The sequence below is a fragment of the Rasamsonia byssochlamydoides genome (genome assembly GCF_041956645.1).
Source record: "Rasamsonia byssochlamydoides strain NRRL 3658 unplaced genomic scaffold VTN77scaffold_98, whole genome shotgun sequence".
In the NCBI taxonomy this organism is placed as follows: domain Eukaryota; kingdom Fungi; phylum Ascomycota; class Eurotiomycetes; order Eurotiales; family Trichocomaceae; genus Rasamsonia; species Rasamsonia byssochlamydoides.
In genome coordinates this window covers 1-16,893 of record NW_027192481.1, presented here as the reverse complement: position 1 = coordinate 16,893, position 16,893 = coordinate 1, and the positions used below count along the sequence as shown (strand labels likewise).

Below are 16,893 nucleotides of genomic sequence, written 5' to 3'. Positions count from 1 at the left end.
GAGTAATCGCTGTACTCGTAGAAAACATTAATTAATCACAGTCGACTAGCTGAGCCTTCTAGGCTTACTACAGCTAAGAATCAACTGCAACAACCATATGCTTCTGAACGAGCGAGAGGAGAACAGACTCGGAATCTTCTTCAAGCCCAACCAGCGTAGCCCATGGCGGGGCTGCTGGAGGGCTGCTGAGCTGGAATAGAATGTCTGGTCAATTCGAGCCTGAGGTGTTATCTGCCTGTCTGTTCCCACCACACAGATAGAGGGGTTAATTAGCCGCAGTGTTGAGCAGCGCCAGAGCACAAAGACGGAGATACGTCACGAGTGTGGAGACGAGTCGAGTCGAGTCGAGGCAGTCAGCAAGAAGGCCGCAAAAAGAGGCCTGGTGGACAAGGAGGCAGAGGTGAGAGAGGCCAGCCGAGCAGGGTGGCAGAAGAGGCTGGAAGATCACGGAAGAGCGAGGGAGGACAAGGCCAGGGCGGTCGGCAGGAGAATGAGCTGGTTAGGGACGATGATTCTTGGGATGATTGATGGTGACATGCGACCTTAATATTCTCCTGGTCAATAAACAATTTTAAGTGCAAGGTTAAATATCCATTGATTAATTAATAAATGGGGAGATTAAGTCGGATCACAGCCACGATAACGCATTCTTGACCCCCCATGACCCGCAAAAAAGGCCCGGAAGCTTCTATCACTGGCGATCCAGAGAGGGAGCGATAAAGCAACTATTCTGAATGCGGCGTCAAACCATCACGCCGGTTGTTTCATTGTTATTCAGGTATTCATTCTATTATTTATTGATTGATTGATTTAATTTTATTTTTATAGAGTGACAGGACAGCATGCACATCTATCTATATAGCGTACCAACATATCACACCTACAATTATTCCATCTAACAACAATATATTGTCGACAAAATTTATTGTCAATAGAGAATATGAGATGTGCTATCATGCATTCTATGTCTCCACATCCATGCATGATTAATCTTTCAATTCCAGCTGCGTGGAACAAACCTGTAAATGTCAGTGTCAAGGAACAAAATGATCTCACTCATGAAGCAGGTGGTTATCTGAGATAACAAAGGGAAATCAACCCTGCCAGGATTGGGGCTTATAATCAGCCTGATGTCTTATGATTCTGACCTTCTCTAACAATCGTCTCCCCATCCACCGGTTCCTACTCGGTATACTTGTACTTAAAGCTACCTGAATAGACCAGAGGACATATCTGCTTTTAATGGCTGTTTCGCAGCATCAAGAAACCTTTCCATTTCGACACAGAAAAGCTAAAAATCTCATGACAAGACAAGTAGTCATACATATACATCGAAGGTGACTGGCGCAACCACTGTAAGCGTCTACCTTTTGCGACGGAACCGGAAGCGAAGTTCCTCCTCGCTGTCAGAGTCACGGATCTCACGCGCTCTCTTCTGGATAGGACGCTGGCTCGGCCGCTGACTCGACGGAGCAGGCGTTTCGGATCGAGCAGAAGGCTGCGAGACAGACGCCCTGCTCTCCGCGAGGCTTGCTTCGCGGAGATCTTGGTGACTACTGTGTCTGGACACAGGCTCGGGACTGTCCCGTCTGTTGTTGTTGGCCCAGTAATGGTCTCCAATGCCAAAGTCTTTCCGTTTCACCTCTTCCAAAGGCACAATGACGGTCTGCACACGCGGTCGCGGCACAGGTGCGTCGCCTTTCCTGCGAAATTTCTTGAAATTCTTCCGTCCGTTCCACCGCTCGTCCCACCGACTGGTCTCCTCCGCCGTAGGAGTACGTCTGTCGCGTAACGGAACGTCAAGTTCTTCGACCACGACCAGACGTTTCATCTCCTCGATGGTCATGCCCTCAATCGCTGCTTGTAGAGACGATTCTTCCTCCGACCGCCGCTCCCGTGCAGCCGCCTCCTCAGCCTCACGATGCCGGCGTGCTGCCTCGAGCACGTCAACCTTTTGACGTTTCGGTTTCCGAATCTCTTCTTGGGAAGTTTTTGGTTCATCTTCGTATGAACGAGGGCCCATCTCCGCTCTGCGACGCTTCATGGCGTTGGCACCTGGAAGAAGATTTGACATGTCGTCGTCATCCTCTGCTGGAGGCGCAGGGGCTGCAGCCGGCTCCGAAGGTAGATCATTCATCTCCACTTGCTGGTCGAGTGTCAGTCCAGACACAAGAAAAAGAGATAGGGGTTGGACGTACCTGGGACTCATCACGAGAGCCATCACCAGCTTCCAGTGTATAGACGGGAATCGATTCCATGTCGAAGCCATCATCGAAATTCTTGACCTTGCTCACGAAATTCCGAACTCGGGGCCGTTTCGCCGGCTTCTGTGTAGTAACTCCTTCCTGTTGAGATGGAGCTGGATCTGCTATGTTTTTTGAAACAGGATCTGGCTCTAATGATTTGCTCCGGTTCTCTTCCACGGACGGTCCTGTCTCCCGGGGAAGGGGGCGACACAGCGGCGACGCGTCATTGCCCAGAATTGCATCCAAAAACTCGCTTTGCTCGATGACTCGCTGGTCTATCATCAGGGCAACTTGATTTCCCAACTCAATGGACCATTCCTCGTACCCTCCTTTGGCACGGAAACGGACCAGGACCACTCCTCCGGGACCATCGCGTTCGCAACCTAGCCCTTTCTGACCGGCTGCATTTCGCATGAACTGGACGATTTCTTCCGCCGTCGTTTTGCCATTTTCCACCTGATAAAGCAACGCTTTTCCGTGTCCATTGTTTATGGGGGCCTGGAGGTTTTCAAATTGGGAGGCATCGCAAAAGACAAAGGTGTATCCTTCAAAGATGCGGATTCGTTCTGGGTTGGGGGCAAATGCTGCGGCAGGCCGCTGAACCGGCTCTTTCCCAGGCGGCGGAAGATGCAATGCGGGATCCGGCCAGGCCGCATCAAAGTCTTCTTCGAGAGGTGACAACGACTCGAGGTTCTCCAGGTCACTCGGGGTAGCAGCGTAGACCAAAGCATCAATATAAGAGTCCTGCACGATGTATTTCGCATTTATTAATGCCTGAAGACCTTTGGCCGTATTGCGTTTGTTTTGGACGACATGCGTAGTCTTTCCGGTGACATAGGGTATGACGGTCTTGATGTCGAGGTCTTCGAGACGAGCCCTCACCGGACCAAGAGGGTCCTTGGCCTTGAGCTCTTTGGAGGAAAAAGAAAAACTCAGAACAACTGGTTGCCATTTAATCCTAGTGCAGCAGATATCAGCCTCTATGTCCGTCCCACAAGTCAGGTTCTAGGTCTCCCGTACCTCAGCGGATACTGATAACGGCCCAGATGAATTATGTGCTCGTCACCGCTCAAACTCTTGCTCCCGCCTTTGATCTGCTCGCCATCGACGGTCGTTCCGCATTTCGAATTCTGGTCGATAAGAGTGAGTTTGGACCTGGTGTGGATATGCGACTGCATTTTGTCAGTAAGAGTCCGTTGCAACCTGGCCTCACGCTGGGGGAGACGTACGCCGTCACCAGGTTGCACCGGTGAGACCTCAATCACCAAATGCTTTCTCGAAATGGAAGCATGCTGGATAGCATGGCGGACTAGAAAAGCCGGAACGTATCAGCATCCAACGCTTGTCTCATCCTCGTGGATGGCAGCATACCTCCATCTTGCTTGATCCGGCCGAAAAGATACTTCTTCCCCGGCCGCAGCCAGACGCGTCTCCCTAATCGAGGTCAGTGACGTCCCAAAAACATCTTGACCACAGACATACCCCCCAAGAAATCTCCCTCCGAGTCAAGGATCCACATGATGGGAATCCGAGAAGCTCGGGGTGATTGTCTCTGAGATGTCGAAGCTCCGCTCACGAGCACGTGCGTCACGCTGGGTCAGTGACGCGTGGTCATGTGACCTGGCGTTTCTCATATGGCTGCCTGCTTAGGGAATAATCATTTACCTCGTCGCGCAACACAATGGAGGCGACAGACGAGAAGCTATACGCGTCAGAGTCCACAGGGGAGTCAATCGACGAGTCCGAGGCGCATAAAAGTCTCAAGTATCAATTGCTGGGGCCGTCTCTGACAAAGGCGGGTCAGGATGAAGTTGACCAGCGCAAGGTAAGTGTTGAGTGATCACTGTCTCGCGGACTACTGGGCTGAATGAGAGAGATAGGTATCAGAGATTATATACAATGCGTCCAAGGACTCCAAGTTCTTCCAACACGAGGAGGCCAGGGATCGGGTCCTGACGGAGAAGATCGAGCGCCTTCTAGCGCAAAAAGCGCGTCTGGAGCGCCTCGATCTATCCGCCGACACGCGTCGAGCGGACGAATATATTGCAGAGCTAGAGCTCAGTCGCGATCTGTCCCAGACGGTGGTGCATGTCGATTGCGATGCCTTCTTTGCAGCCGTTGAGGAGCTGGACCGACCCGAATTGAAGTCGGTGCCCATGGCCGTGGGCAAAGGAGTGCTTACGACATGCAACTACCTCGCCCGCAAGTTCGGGTGCCGTAGCGGGATGGCCGCATTTGTGGCTAAGAAATTATGTCCTGACTTGATATGTATACCTCAGAATTTCGAAAAATATAACGCCAAGGCTCGAGAGATCCGGGCCATACTAGTCGAGTACGATCCGCTCTTTGAGAGCGCTAGCATCGACGAGGCGTATCTGAATATCACTGCCTACTGTAAAGAGAACCAGATCGCGCCGGAGGAGGCAGTCCAACAGATGAGGGCCAGAATTCTGGAAGAGACAAAGATCTCAGTGTCCGCAGGCATTGCCCCCAATGCAAAGTTAGCCAAGATCGCGTCGAATCGGAATAAGCCCAACGGCCAATTCTACATCCCGAACGACCGAACTGCTATCATGGATTTCATGCGAGATCTTCCGGTTCGTAAGGTGAACGGCATCGGCCGGGTCTTCGAACGGGAATTGGACGCGATCGGGATCAAAACATGCGGCGACATCTACACGCGGCGGGCTCTTCTGGCGAAGCTCTTTGGAGAAAAGGCGTTCCAGTTCTTGATCCAGTGCTATCTCGGGATAGGAAGAACCAAAATCCAGCCCGCTGAGGAATATGAGCGGAAAAGCGTGGGTACGGAGAGCACGTTCCCAGAAACCGGTGACAAAGAAGCGATCAGGCAGAAGCTCCGTTGGGCGGCCGACGAGCTGGAGAAAGACCTTGCGCGGACGCAGTTCAAGGGCCGCACTCTGGTGCTGAAGGTCAAGCTACATACATTCGAGGTCTTGACACGGCAGGTGGTTCCTCCCAAAGCCGTCTGTCAAGCAGACGATCTGTATTCATTCGCTCTGCCGATGCTGGTCAAGCTGGAGAAAGAAATCCCTAATATGAAGCTCCGACTACTGGGCCTCCGGTGCACGAACCTGGTCAGCACCAAGAAAGTTGGCATCGACTTCTTTGGCATCCAATCTAAGCCGAAGCTTGCCAATCAGCCTGCAGTCGACACGAGAGAGAGGGGTGATAGCGAACGCGAACTCAACGCCGAAGAAGAGTTTGAGCAAGCTGCGCGACAGGAAAGGCAGGATGAGATGAACGAGCTCGAGAGACTCAGTCAGGAAGTTGCTGCGGGCTCCTCCGCGGAAGGTGACAACCACGACTCAGGTTCTGGGGGAACGAGACAGACCGATCCACCACGAGCTGCTGATGAGGACGGTACCCAGAGTCAGAGTCAGAATCAAAGCCAGAATCAGAATCAGAACCAGAACCTATTCTGGGACTGCCCCGTGTGTCACCGGCCGCAGGCGGCCGACAACAGAACCTTCAACGCGCACGTGGACTTTTGTCTGTCCAAACAGACGATCATGGAGGCAGTCAAGGGATCGCTCAACAACTCCCCTGAAAAGTCGTCGCAACTACCCCTTCCCGCCCAGCCTGCCCGCAAGCGGAAAATGACGTCTGAGACCGATTCCCGCCAGAAGCGACTCTTTTTTAATTGATGGTAAAGCCATATAGCCATACAGCCATACGTAGCCTCATTGGAAGTTTCCTTTCAACAGAGCATCCCCAACGAACAGCAGGGCTCGACCGTTCATTAACGGGTACACATCTGGGATCTTCTGTCATATTTCAGGGCCGAGTCATGGCTCTTGGTCGAGACAATCTCCGACCTGAGATCCCAGACAAGTCCCTGCGCGAGGAAGAGGATGTACATCTCTTTCGGGTTCAATCCAATCCAACCTACAAGTGATCCCCGCAGTCTATCTTTTCTCACGACAGGTCTAGGTCTATAACAATGGCCGTGACCGTTCACGACGGATTCGGATTGAAAGGAACGAACAGACCTTGAGATGAAGGGAATGGAAGAAAGGCCGATTCTCTCTTCCATCGGCTGTCGATCAACTCTTCGAAAAGTACCATCCTACGACGTATATGTCTCGATATGTATATGTGTGATTAATGACTAGCATATATGACTTTATGAGTATGAGTAACATACCATACTACGATATCAATATCCATCCCATCCAGCCGCCATATAGTAACTTCCTAGATGCTGAAGGACCAACATTAACTACACTAATATCAACGACACATTCTTTGATGATATGATGACAAGGGCAGGCCAGAGGGGAAAAAAATAATAATCAGGAAGGAAAAAGCAAAATGGGAAAAATTCTCTTATTGGGCAGGGACTGTACCAAATAAATAAATAAAATGATTGTCACGGGTATCATACACATCACTGATTCACTGATCTGATCAAGGGAGAAAAAAAAGAAGGTCCGGCATATGTAGTGGAGACAATTCCGACAAAGACGGATAGTGGAGAATAAAAAGAAACTCCAACCGTAGATAGGTATCAAGTTGCGTTTATCCCAGAAACGAGAGAGAGAGAGAACAAAATAATAACGCCACCATCATGAGAAGGAAGGAGTTCTCGAGTTGCAGTCAGAACTTTCCCTTTTCTTTTCCCCTTATTACGCCGTAGGAGGAGTGCGCCGTGAAATAATAAACCGCATTCAAGCCACATGTAATGGTACGACCGGGCCAAGGACACAAAAAGAAGGAATAATTGCAGAGCGAGCAGCGATGAGTCTTCTAAAAAAAGGTTCGAGAACAAAGGAAAATATCGACGCTGAAATAAAAGACTGGTCCTGCCACGTCGTGGAGTATCTCAAAAATAAAGGCGCAAGAAATGCAAGGGTGCATTGCATCACTGATCAGGGTCTTCTTCTGAACTTTCTTCATCTGAACTCCCAATCGAGAGATCGTCTTCTAGTTCCGCTGCCGGGCCCAAGAGTGCTCGCGCAGCAGGTACTTCGTCTCCTAGCTCGTCTGGTGCAAGCACTCGACCCCCAAGTTCGACATCGCTCACGCGCACATGGTATTCGAGGGCTTTCTTGCCCTCCCGGATCAATTCTTCTGTCCACCCCAGACACCGTTTGATGCTTTGGTTTATCTTCTGACTGTCCTTGATCAACTCCTGGTGTTTTGCAAGGTCCAGTAGGAATCGCTTTTCGTCGTTCGTGCGAATGCGTGTCTCCTGGTCGGTGGCTGTGTTCGGAGTGAGCGTGCCGTCATCTGCAAAGGAGGAATCATTGTCACTGGAATCGGACAGCTCGTTGTCAGGCGAGTGCATGGATGATGGTTCGCTGACCCCGTCGTCCGTCTCACTGACCACAGACAATCCACCTCCAGAGGCAGAACGGAGAGAGGTCGTCATCGACAGTCGACCAGAACGACTCAAACGCCGATATCTCCGCAACTCTGCGTTCTGTTTTCGCAGTTCACGTTCAAGAGTGCGATTGATCGCTAAAAGAGATGAGTTGCTGATTTCAAGATCCAGGACCTTGCGCTCTGTCCGCGCATTGATGGCATGTTCATCAGCATAGGGCGTCTGTCCCTCCATCTTGATGGGGCTTTGTACCAGAGGAAAGGATGGACCATGAGATTCCGCCGAATCGGAAGAGATGTTATTAACAACTCGGGGGCCGTTCAACACCTCGGGCGGAAGAAAAGCAGATGATATGATGGGGCTGGCACGACGCCCGCCTCCACGCGGCGATGTCACTTGGGGCGTGGAATCGAGACTGCAAGACTTGCGATGAGCCGGGTTCTGGCCGACCAGGCTAGATGGTCGTGCTACCTGCTCAGCGAGGTTCGGTGCAGGAGATGAGCGTTGAGACTTGGATTCCGTAGTATCTTCAATGTTGGGACTCGGCTGAAGACTGCTATCTGCTGACCGTCGCGACTCTGGGTCTGATAGTTGCGAGGACCTTAGCCTTGGTAAAATATCCGGCTGATTCGTCGCAGCCACAGGCGGCCGTGCCGATCCGTTGGAACGGCGTGTGTTTGTAGATGGTGTCCTGCTTAAATTAGAATTTATCTCTTGAGGCTCCTGATCCCGAGTTCCATCAGCGTAGAGGAATGTTGGTGCTTGGGACGACTTGACGTAGGACCTGGGCCGGGTTTCCGTATCATAGGAGGAAACCGACGAGCGGGCATCGTCGGCGTGGAAGAACATGGGCGAACCGCCTGAGCTTTCATAGGACGAATTGGGGCGTGATGTCGCCCGCCGATTGAGGCCATCCCCGGTCACACTCTTGGCTCTGGTTAATCTTGGTGGTTCTTGCTTCCCGCTCCCACGAACCGGGCTGCGTTCTGTCCGGTGATGCCCTCCCGCTACAAGCGGCAGTGTTGGACGTGACGTTTGGGAGGCCTGTTGTGCACTTCTGGGCGTGTTCTCGGGGGAAGACAAGGCACCATCGCGTCTGGAATTTCGTGACCCTGATCGTGGGGTGACGTTGGCACTGAGATAGGCTGGCACGCTATCATCTCGATGTGGAAGGGGAGAGGCGGTGTCGGAGTGAGGGATCTTCTTAGGAGTCTGGTAGCCTCCAGCACCAGCCAGCCGGGGAGTCAGAGGATAGGAATTCTTGGTCGTCGTTCTGAAAGCCGCACTGAGACTCGGAGTGAACGGTTTGGCAGGAGCGCCATTGTTTTGTTTATCGGGATTCATCTGGACGGGCACGGCGGGTCGGGAGACAGGGGAGCGGTGGAACTGATCGCGCATTATGACATTGGAGCAAGGGGAAATCCGTGAGCATGACGGCCCAGACCAGGCAAGAGGAAAGCACCACCCGGACTGCAGACACGCAGCGGGGGAGAGATATCGATTTGAGGCGATGTTGGAAGGAGGAAGTTGGGAACCTTTTGACGTCGGTCGGACTCTCCTTCGAAAGCATACTCCGCAACCGGTTTAGCGCTAGCCAGGGGTCGCGACCCACGTGAATGTCAGGCAAGCAAAGGAGCCCAATCTGGCATGTGAAGCCTTATACAAGAATGTACTCTGAGTTATTGGACTGCACCATGTATCGCGTCGAGTATATTGTGTATTCAGGATACAGAGTAGATACATGCAAAGGGGAGATGACACAGACATACACATCATATCAGATCACGTCACAACATGGCACACAGATCGGTGTGTCAAGTCTATAATTCGTAGACAAAAAACACGGATGAGCTAGAAAAGAACAAAAAGGAGGCGCATTATATTAACCGGTATCCGGTACCAGATGATTAGTAGAGTGGATATCTGGACTGGGGAAGGCAATAAACACAAGAAAGGACTTCATATCAACGTTGACCGTGCCAGACCCACAAGGGGGAAGAATAGCGGGAAATGCCCATAGAGGAGAGGATCTAAAAGCCTCGCCAGACTCCGGCTGGTTGTCGCGGCAAAACTGACCTTCTCTACAGCGAAGACATGAAATTGGAACGGACAACAAAATGTCGTTAAACGCTTCACGGTGCAGGCGTCGGGACAGGGTTGTGCTTGCTCTTTCTGTCTTCCTTCTTCTTCTTCTTATCGTCTTTGTTCTTCTTGGTCGCCGCCTCGGCCATGAGCTGCTCGAAGGCCATGTAGTCGCCTTCTTCGTCAGGATCACGCTCGGCCTGGAAATAAAGATTAGCAATGGGTCTAACGAGACATGAAGATTTCGACAAAGAGGGAGAAAAAGGCATACATTCTGATAAATCGTCCCTACAATGACTAAAGCGTGGGCACGTTCGATCCGCTTGTCCAACTTGATGGATTTGTCGCCCAGAACCTTGTCACAGACGTCCCGCAGCACACTCTGGATCTCGAACTTGCTGCCTCGCCACGCAGCCGCCAGGATCTTTCCCGTCACCTTCTTTTCATATTCGGCCTTCTTCTCATCGGTCCAGTCGGCTCCACCTTTTTCTTCCAGCCTGGCCATTTCTTCCATCGTCATCTGAGCGTCGATGGCTGTCGAGATGGTGGTCCAGGTTTCCTTTGCCAGCGTGCCCTTGTCCTTCAGTCGTGAGAAGAACCCGGAGATGCCAAGGAACTTTTGCGACTTGAGGAAAGACGTGGCCTTTTGGAGATATGTGGCGCCAATCGCGTGGAGGATCTCGATACCAAACGACTCCATCTTCAGGTTCTCGACCTCGAGACGAATCTTCTCCTCAAAGGCATGCGTGACCTCAGGACTCTTATCCGTCTCCGTCCAGACACTGATGCGATCGATGAGCTTACGGGCGAGGGTCTCGACTCTTTCTTCGCGCGCCTTCCGGCGTTCGAGTTCATAGGCGGCCAATCGCTCTTGCTGCTCCTTGGTGAGTCCGCCCTTTTTCTTCTCCTTTTTGCGCAATTCTTTCTCTTCTTGTGTGACCCCAGCCGTCTCCATCCGGGCCTCCTCTTCCGACTTGTCCATGATCGCTTGTTGCCCCAAATATCGTCGAGGGGTGCTCGTCCCCGAACTCCTGCCCGACTTGTCGGACGCGGGTCCTGCCGCCATACCGTCTTCATGGATCTTCAACTTCTCTTCTGTGGACTCGGCCAGCTCATCGTCATCCGTCTGCTGCATTGTGATGTCCATGGTCGCGGTCAGGTCCTTCATCAGTGATATCTCTCCGATTAAATCAACAAACGCATCACCACCGAAGATCATGCTGAAAAATTGCGCCGGGTCCTCTGCAATACCATAATCAGTGAACTGTGCATGACATCACATTCGTAACGCATAATACTCACCGAAGCCCCCGCCGGGAACCGCCTGGTCCTTGCCATATTTATCGTACTGTTTCCGCAACTCTTCGTTGCTGAGGACTTGGTAGGCCTCGCCGATCTAGAAACAAATTGTTTAGCTTCTATTGGCTTGCAGCCATCTGGGGAAGAGTATATCTGCAAGGCGCGGGGATTGCGCGGGGCTATAAGTGGGCATTGCATACCGCTTGGAATCTAGCATGGGCGGTCTCATCTCCTGGATTCTTATCTGTCGAACAAGTCAGTCCCAGCATTCATCAAGAGAGCGGCTAAATGGGTCGGGGGAAAATACCTGGGTGGGTGGTGATGGCGAGCTTCCTGTATGCTTTTTTGATCTCAAGCTCGGTCGCCGTCGGCGGGACACCAAGGATGTCGTAGTACGTGGTGTCAACAACCATGGTGGGCAGCACTGCGAGACAGAGCTGCTCGTCACCGGAAGGAAATATAGAATAGAACTATCAGTGACTACACGCGATACCCGGCTGAGATGAAGACGGCTAAGCAGCGCGAGGGGAGTTACCTGGCAGGCTGTCATGAGCCATCATTCATTAATTTTGTTCTCTGTCATCCGGTGTTTGCATTGTTTGCCATCTTATCACTAACGGCTCGGCTCAAATGGTTTTTCCCGCCCCTTAACCCGGGAACCTTGCTGTCAACAATTTCAACCTGTTCACTCCCACTCCTCACCCGCAGAATGAGGATCGAGAGCTGTTGAATTCCTTCTCCTTCCTTTCACCATCCCCTTCTTCTTGTGATCCTTTCCTCCTTCCCTTCCTCATTCTCAGCTCTCGCCTCTCTTCCCCATCCCTTTTTGCATTCCTGGGGAAGGTCTGTCGGCCATCTGTGTGGCCGATTTTAACTGCCATCATGGGTCTGCTATGGGATCTCGTCTACTACACCTTCCATCCTACACAATTGAGGTCCATCATTCAATGGTTCGTTTTTATCCCGGGTTGACCTGCTACACAGTCGGGGTTGGCGTCGACTAACCGGGGTCGCAATCATCTTCTCGGGCAGGAAAGTCTGGCACAATCCCGTGCATGAACGAAATGAGGCCAATGAACCAGAGACTCGGAAGATTTGCTTCCAATTCCTGAAAAAGACCAGTCGTAGTTTCGCCGCGGTGATCGCGGAGCTCCACCCGGAGCTGCTGGTCGCCGTCTGCGTTTTCTACTTGATCCTGCGTGGTCTCGACACCATCGAGGATGACACTTCGATTCCCCTTGCTACGAAGGAGCCATTACTTCGAGACTTCAAAAACTTGATCGAGAAGGATGGCTGGACCTTCAATGGCAATCGGCCGGAAGAGAAGGACCGCGAGCTTCTCGTGCAGTTCCACAATGTCATCACCGAGTACAAGAACCTCAAGCCTGCCTACCGGGCCATCATCAAAGACATCACAGACAAGATGGGGAACGGCATGGCCGACTACTGTCGCAAGGCCGAGTTGGAAGGCATCAGTGTCAAAACGGTCGAGGAATACGACCTCTACTGTTTCTACGTCGCTGGTCTTGTCGGCGAAGGCCTGACTCGACTGTTTGTCGAAGCGAAATTCGGCAATCCCGGACTGCTGGCCCGTCCAAACCTGCACAAGTCAATGGGTCTCTTCTTGCAGAAGACCAACATCATCCGTGACGTTCGCGAGGACCATGACGATGCGCGGCACTTCTGGCCCAAGGAGATCTGGTCCAAGCATGTCGATAAGTTCGAAGACCTGTTCAAGCCAGAGTACCGCGAGGCTGCGCTCAATTGCAGTTCCGAGATGGTCCTGGATGCGCTCAACCACGTCGAGGAATGTCTTTTCTATCTCGCCGGCTTGCGAGAGCAGAGTGTTTTCAACTTCTGCGCGATTCCACAGGCTATGGCTATTGCTACGCTGGAGCTGTGCTTCCGGAATCCAGCCATGTTCGAGCGCAACATCAAGATCACGAAAGGTGACGCCTGCCAGTTGATGATCGAGTCGACGCAAAATCTGCGGGTAGTCTGTGACGTCTTCCGACGATACGCCCGCCGGATTCACCAGAAGAACACGCCCAAGGATCCTAATTTCCTCAAGATCAGCATCGCATGCGGAAAGGTGGGTTCTTCTTGACTGTAATACTAGTTTTGGCCAGGTCAAACTGACGCACTTTACCTCAGATTGAGAAATTCATTGAGACGCTCTTCCCTTCGCAAACAGCCGAGGATGCTCAGCGCAAGATCGCGGGTCAATCCTCCGCGGAGGCCGAGAAGAAGAAGAGGGAAGCTGCGGAGGCACGCGAGGACATGGTCATGATGTTGAGTATCATGGGTGTCATTGTCGTGGCAATAACAGCTCTAATGGTAGGAAGCCGTCTTGTCTTCTCTTGATGTCAGTGTTGATCTGGCTAACGAGATGTTCACAGCTTGGAGCTGCATGGCTGATGGGTGCCCGTTTCGATCTGGCCATCAAAGAGATCATGAAGGGCAATTTCCGACCCCCGAACAAAGTTACTCATGCGGAATTATAGGTTCGGTTCAGTCTTTTTTTTCTCACGACGACGTTGTAATCTATGATGTAAGATTCAGTTCTTTCCGGACGGGCCGGTGACCCTACGATAATACCTTGCTGGACCTTGATATATTATTACTAATAATCATTCAGTCCTTGGACATATGTGTATCTATCTAATATGGACCTGCAGATTATTTGAAACAAGACATTTTCATTATCGAGACAAGGTCAAAGGCCTTGCTTGCTTACAACTCTCCCTGGTCTGTATGCAGACTCTGCTTCCAGACAATCACTATAGCACGGATGTCAAATTGCGATTGATTCGGTCTTCCTATGGCCGCAATCGTGCCGAAGAAGTGCTTATATCAGAGTTTTACCCAGCGACGTACTAGATGTGTGTCTCCCGTGTGGCATACATCCATTGAAGACCTGGGGACATACCAACTTGATAATATAATACGTACTGGATAGTCGGCCTCTTGGCCATAATTCAATATCAAAACACTGGATCGTGCTATGTACTGCCTTTGGATGGCTAGTTCGCTAGTACGTAGTTAGTAATATCAAATTAACAGGCCTCAATATATCATTACTTATCCCTTCATTTTCCAGCATCCTTTTTTTGCCCTTCGTATATATAGATATAATGCGAAGTCGTTAATATCTTGCTACAAATATTCTCCTGGGGTGGATAATCAGCGCAAGTATAGAAAGAATTGTACTGTACTGTCCGATCGTGATATCGACTTGCACAGTATGGAGTACAGCTGACTTTTCTGGCTTACTAGCACAAGATATATTTTGCCAGTACAGAGTGCTCCGTCACGGTCCATTACAGGTCCATCACCAACTTTGAATGTCGACGAAAACAAACGAACAGACAAAAAAAAAGGAGGGGCAAATATAGCGATTTCTGGTCAATCTCTACGCAAAGATTTGTAACAAAGATCAAGAAACAGTCAGGGCAAATCTAGATTTACTCGAATCCCTACCTATTGCAGAGCATATAAAATATTAAAAGGGTTGATATCGACTCCATTCGCGGGCACTCTTAACAGGTGGGGCCAAAGCCTGTGGCATAAGGCTAGTACATAATTTTTTCCCTTCAAGCCTAGACGAGCGAGTCGTCTCAGGCTTGTAGTATATATAATACCTTACATATCGAATGCGTCTTTCCTCATCAAATTACCTCTTCTGCCGTTATTATTGTTCTCATTATCATTATCATCATTGTTGTCTAAGTCGTGTTACGCGGCAGACAAGCATCGGCATCGGTATCCGCATCCGCATCTATCAGTCCTCCTCCATCGGCCGCTACGATAACGGAACAGCAACAGCAACAACAACCACGACCACGACACGACCTACAGAGCAGAGCACAAAATGAGTGCAGAATTGTCATCAGAAAAGACAGCATCGTCAACATCATCGTTGTCATCATCACAAAAGCAGACTGACAGCAACGATGATAATAAAGCGCTGCCCAAGCTGACGCCCGCGGAGTTCAGGGTGTATAATAGGATGTCGGAGCATATGAATCAGTTTGTAAGTTTTGCCCTTGATTTCATTCATTTTTTCTCTCTTTCCTTTCTCTCTATCTCTTCATCTATATTTATTTGTGTCTGGGGTATCGACCTGTTTGTCTGTCTGCGCCTTCGTCGTGATGATTATCCCTTTATCATTAAATTTGTCAGATCACATGTCATAAACGGGTATTATGTGTTATTTTCTCCTTCGCACTTGATAATAATTCTGATGTTCCTTCCCCTTCCCATTCTCATCGACTGGTGATCTGGGGAATACTCAATCGAGGCTACCAGCACAACCATTTCCGCCTTTCCTGGAACGAGCTGTACAACGCCTGTGCCAACAACAAACGACCGGCCGGGATGTCGATCCGCCAGTTCATCAACAAGGGCCTCGCGTTCGTCTCGAGTCTGAACATGCACCACCAGATCGAGGAGCAGAGCATCTTCCCCGTGCTGGCCAAGAAGATGCCCGAGTTCCGCCGCGACGTCCACCTGCTGAAGCAGCACAAACAGATCCATGCCGGCATCGACCGGCTCGAGAAGTATCTGGAGCAATGCCGCTCCGGCTCAACGGACCTGCAGCTGGACGAGATGAAGCGCGTGATGGACGGGTTTGGGGCGGTCCTGTGGGCGCATCTCGACGACGAGGTGCGCGCGCTGGGCGCGGAGAATATGCGCCGGTATTGGACGTTAGAGGAGATGAAGCGGTTTCCGATGTAGTCGTTGTGAGAATATGGGCGGTACCTTTTTTTTGCTTGCTAGAGACCAAACAGCGTTTCCCTCCAGAGTAACTTTTCTGCTTTGAGCTCGTCTTCAAAATCATCCCCGCCAAATGCAGCGCGCATCGTCTTCTCCTTAGGTTCATCGTTTTCCACGCCGAAGATCGCCTTCGTGAACTCCCAGTACGCGGGAAAGTACCCTGCGCATTCCCCATCGACGATCCCGGACAGGCGACCTCCGTCAATCAGAATGTGGGTGGGATGGAGGTCCGCGTGGGTGAAGAACGATCGGTGCTGCCGAGAATGGACCGGAGCAATCGCCTCCCTAGTTGTCGATCCCACGTACTTGTGGACCAGGTGGTTGTTAAAATCCGATTCCTGATTGAAAGGACCACACCGACCGTCGGGAAGACGATGGTCTACCAGCGGACCCCCTATAGTACTTGCGAACCGGTATGGTGTGAAGTTCGGAATGCGTCGAAGCTGCTCAACGACCATTTTCAGGTCCTCCGCAAGCTGCTCCCGCTCGCGATAAGACAGCCGATGAAAGCTACGATTGAGCATCTGTCCCCTCAATCGGGTCATAGTCAAGAACGTCAACTCTCTGTAGAACATATCGAGCAGCGCGGTCAGGATCTACCGCTGTGTTCACAAATTCTTTCAGTAGTAAATGTTCCGTAGGCGTCAATTGTGCAGACTCGATGACTGTCAGTGCAGCCTCGACTTTGCTTTCTCTCTGCGCCATTGCCACGTCGCTGAGCCTCAAGGAGCATCCACAGGGTTACTTTTGGTGGCGCAAAAGCAAGGAGCCCCTGAGTCAACACGATAAGCAGACCTATTATAAGCCTAGCCCGTGTCTATTCCACATGATCTCATGTTCTGTCTCGGATGATTGCTTGCCCTGCGCGCCAGATTTCTTTGTACCTGGTATTGACAATTTTTAGGCGAAGAGGATCACACTACTGAAGGACGTGACTAGAGACAATGTTGCGATGCTTCGAGGTTATGTACTGTACAAATATCTTTATGGGCTGACAGGAGTTCTGGACAGATTTGTTTGTGGAGTATGAAAATGACAATGAAGCTGCCTGGTTGGGGAAGCTCCTTGTGTTGAAATTCATGGCATACCGGTCTAACTGGATTCGGTAGTCATATAAGCTGATGTGATACATCATATTGGAAGCCA

General features: G+C 51.0%; 6 protein-coding genes across 6 annotated transcripts; 2 read left to right on the top strand and 4 right to left on the bottom strand.

The window, feature by feature from the left end:
• Window positions 1-1,363: 1,363 nt before the first annotated feature.
• VTN77DRAFT_9878 (uncharacterized protein) lies at window positions 1,364-3,765 on the bottom strand (the record flags this gene model as incomplete). Its single annotated transcript, XM_069426532.1, has 6 exons — window positions 1,364-2,146; window positions 2,199-3,204; window positions 3,267-3,418; window positions 3,476-3,555; window positions 3,618-3,680; window positions 3,729-3,765. The coding sequence occupies 6 exons, from the start codon at window positions 3,763-3,765 to the stop codon at window positions 1,364-1,366; spliced, it is 2,121 nt and encodes a 706-aa protein (XP_069273538.1).
• A 162-nt stretch (window positions 3,766-3,927) lies between these two features.
• VTN77DRAFT_9877 (uncharacterized protein) lies at window positions 3,928-5,911 on the top strand (the record flags this gene model as incomplete). The annotated part of the gene is made up of 2 exons (XM_069426531.1): window positions 3,928-4,071; window positions 4,127-5,911. The coding sequence occupies 2 exons, from the start codon at window positions 3,928-3,930 to the stop codon at window positions 5,909-5,911; spliced, it is 1,929 nt and encodes a 642-aa protein (XP_069273537.1).
• A 1,217-nt stretch (window positions 5,912-7,128) lies between these two features.
• On the bottom strand, window positions 7,129-8,988 carry VTN77DRAFT_9876 (uncharacterized protein; the record flags this gene model as incomplete). Its single annotated transcript, XM_069426530.1, has 1 exon — window positions 7,129-8,988. The coding sequence occupies one exon, from the start codon at window positions 8,986-8,988 to the stop codon at window positions 7,129-7,131; it is 1,860 nt and encodes a 619-aa protein (XP_069273536.1).
• A 734-nt stretch (window positions 8,989-9,722) lies between these two features.
• Window positions 9,723-11,384, bottom strand: VTN77DRAFT_9875 (uncharacterized protein; the record flags this gene model as incomplete). The annotated part of the gene is made up of 5 exons (XM_069426529.1): window positions 9,723-9,872; window positions 9,944-10,914; window positions 10,975-11,068; window positions 11,172-11,215; window positions 11,279-11,384. 5 exons carry the CDS (start codon window positions 11,382-11,384, stop codon window positions 9,723-9,725), a joined length of 1,365 nt encoding a protein of 454 aa, XP_069273535.1.
• Window positions 11,385-11,853: 469 nt separating this feature from the next.
• On the top strand, window positions 11,854-13,475 carry VTN77DRAFT_9874 (uncharacterized protein; the record flags this gene model as incomplete). Its single annotated transcript, XM_069426528.1, has 4 exons — window positions 11,854-11,921; window positions 12,004-13,063; window positions 13,126-13,308; window positions 13,371-13,475. The coding sequence occupies 4 exons, from the start codon at window positions 11,854-11,856 to the stop codon at window positions 13,473-13,475; spliced, it is 1,416 nt and encodes a 471-aa protein (XP_069273534.1).
• A 2,271-nt stretch (window positions 13,476-15,746) lies between these two features.
• Window positions 15,747-16,322, bottom strand: VTN77DRAFT_9873 (uncharacterized protein; the record flags this gene model as incomplete). Its single annotated transcript, XM_069426527.1, has 1 exon — window positions 15,747-16,322. One exon carries the CDS (start codon window positions 16,320-16,322, stop codon window positions 15,747-15,749), a length of 576 nt encoding a protein of 191 aa, XP_069273533.1.
• Window positions 16,323-16,893: the final 571 nt, after the last annotated feature.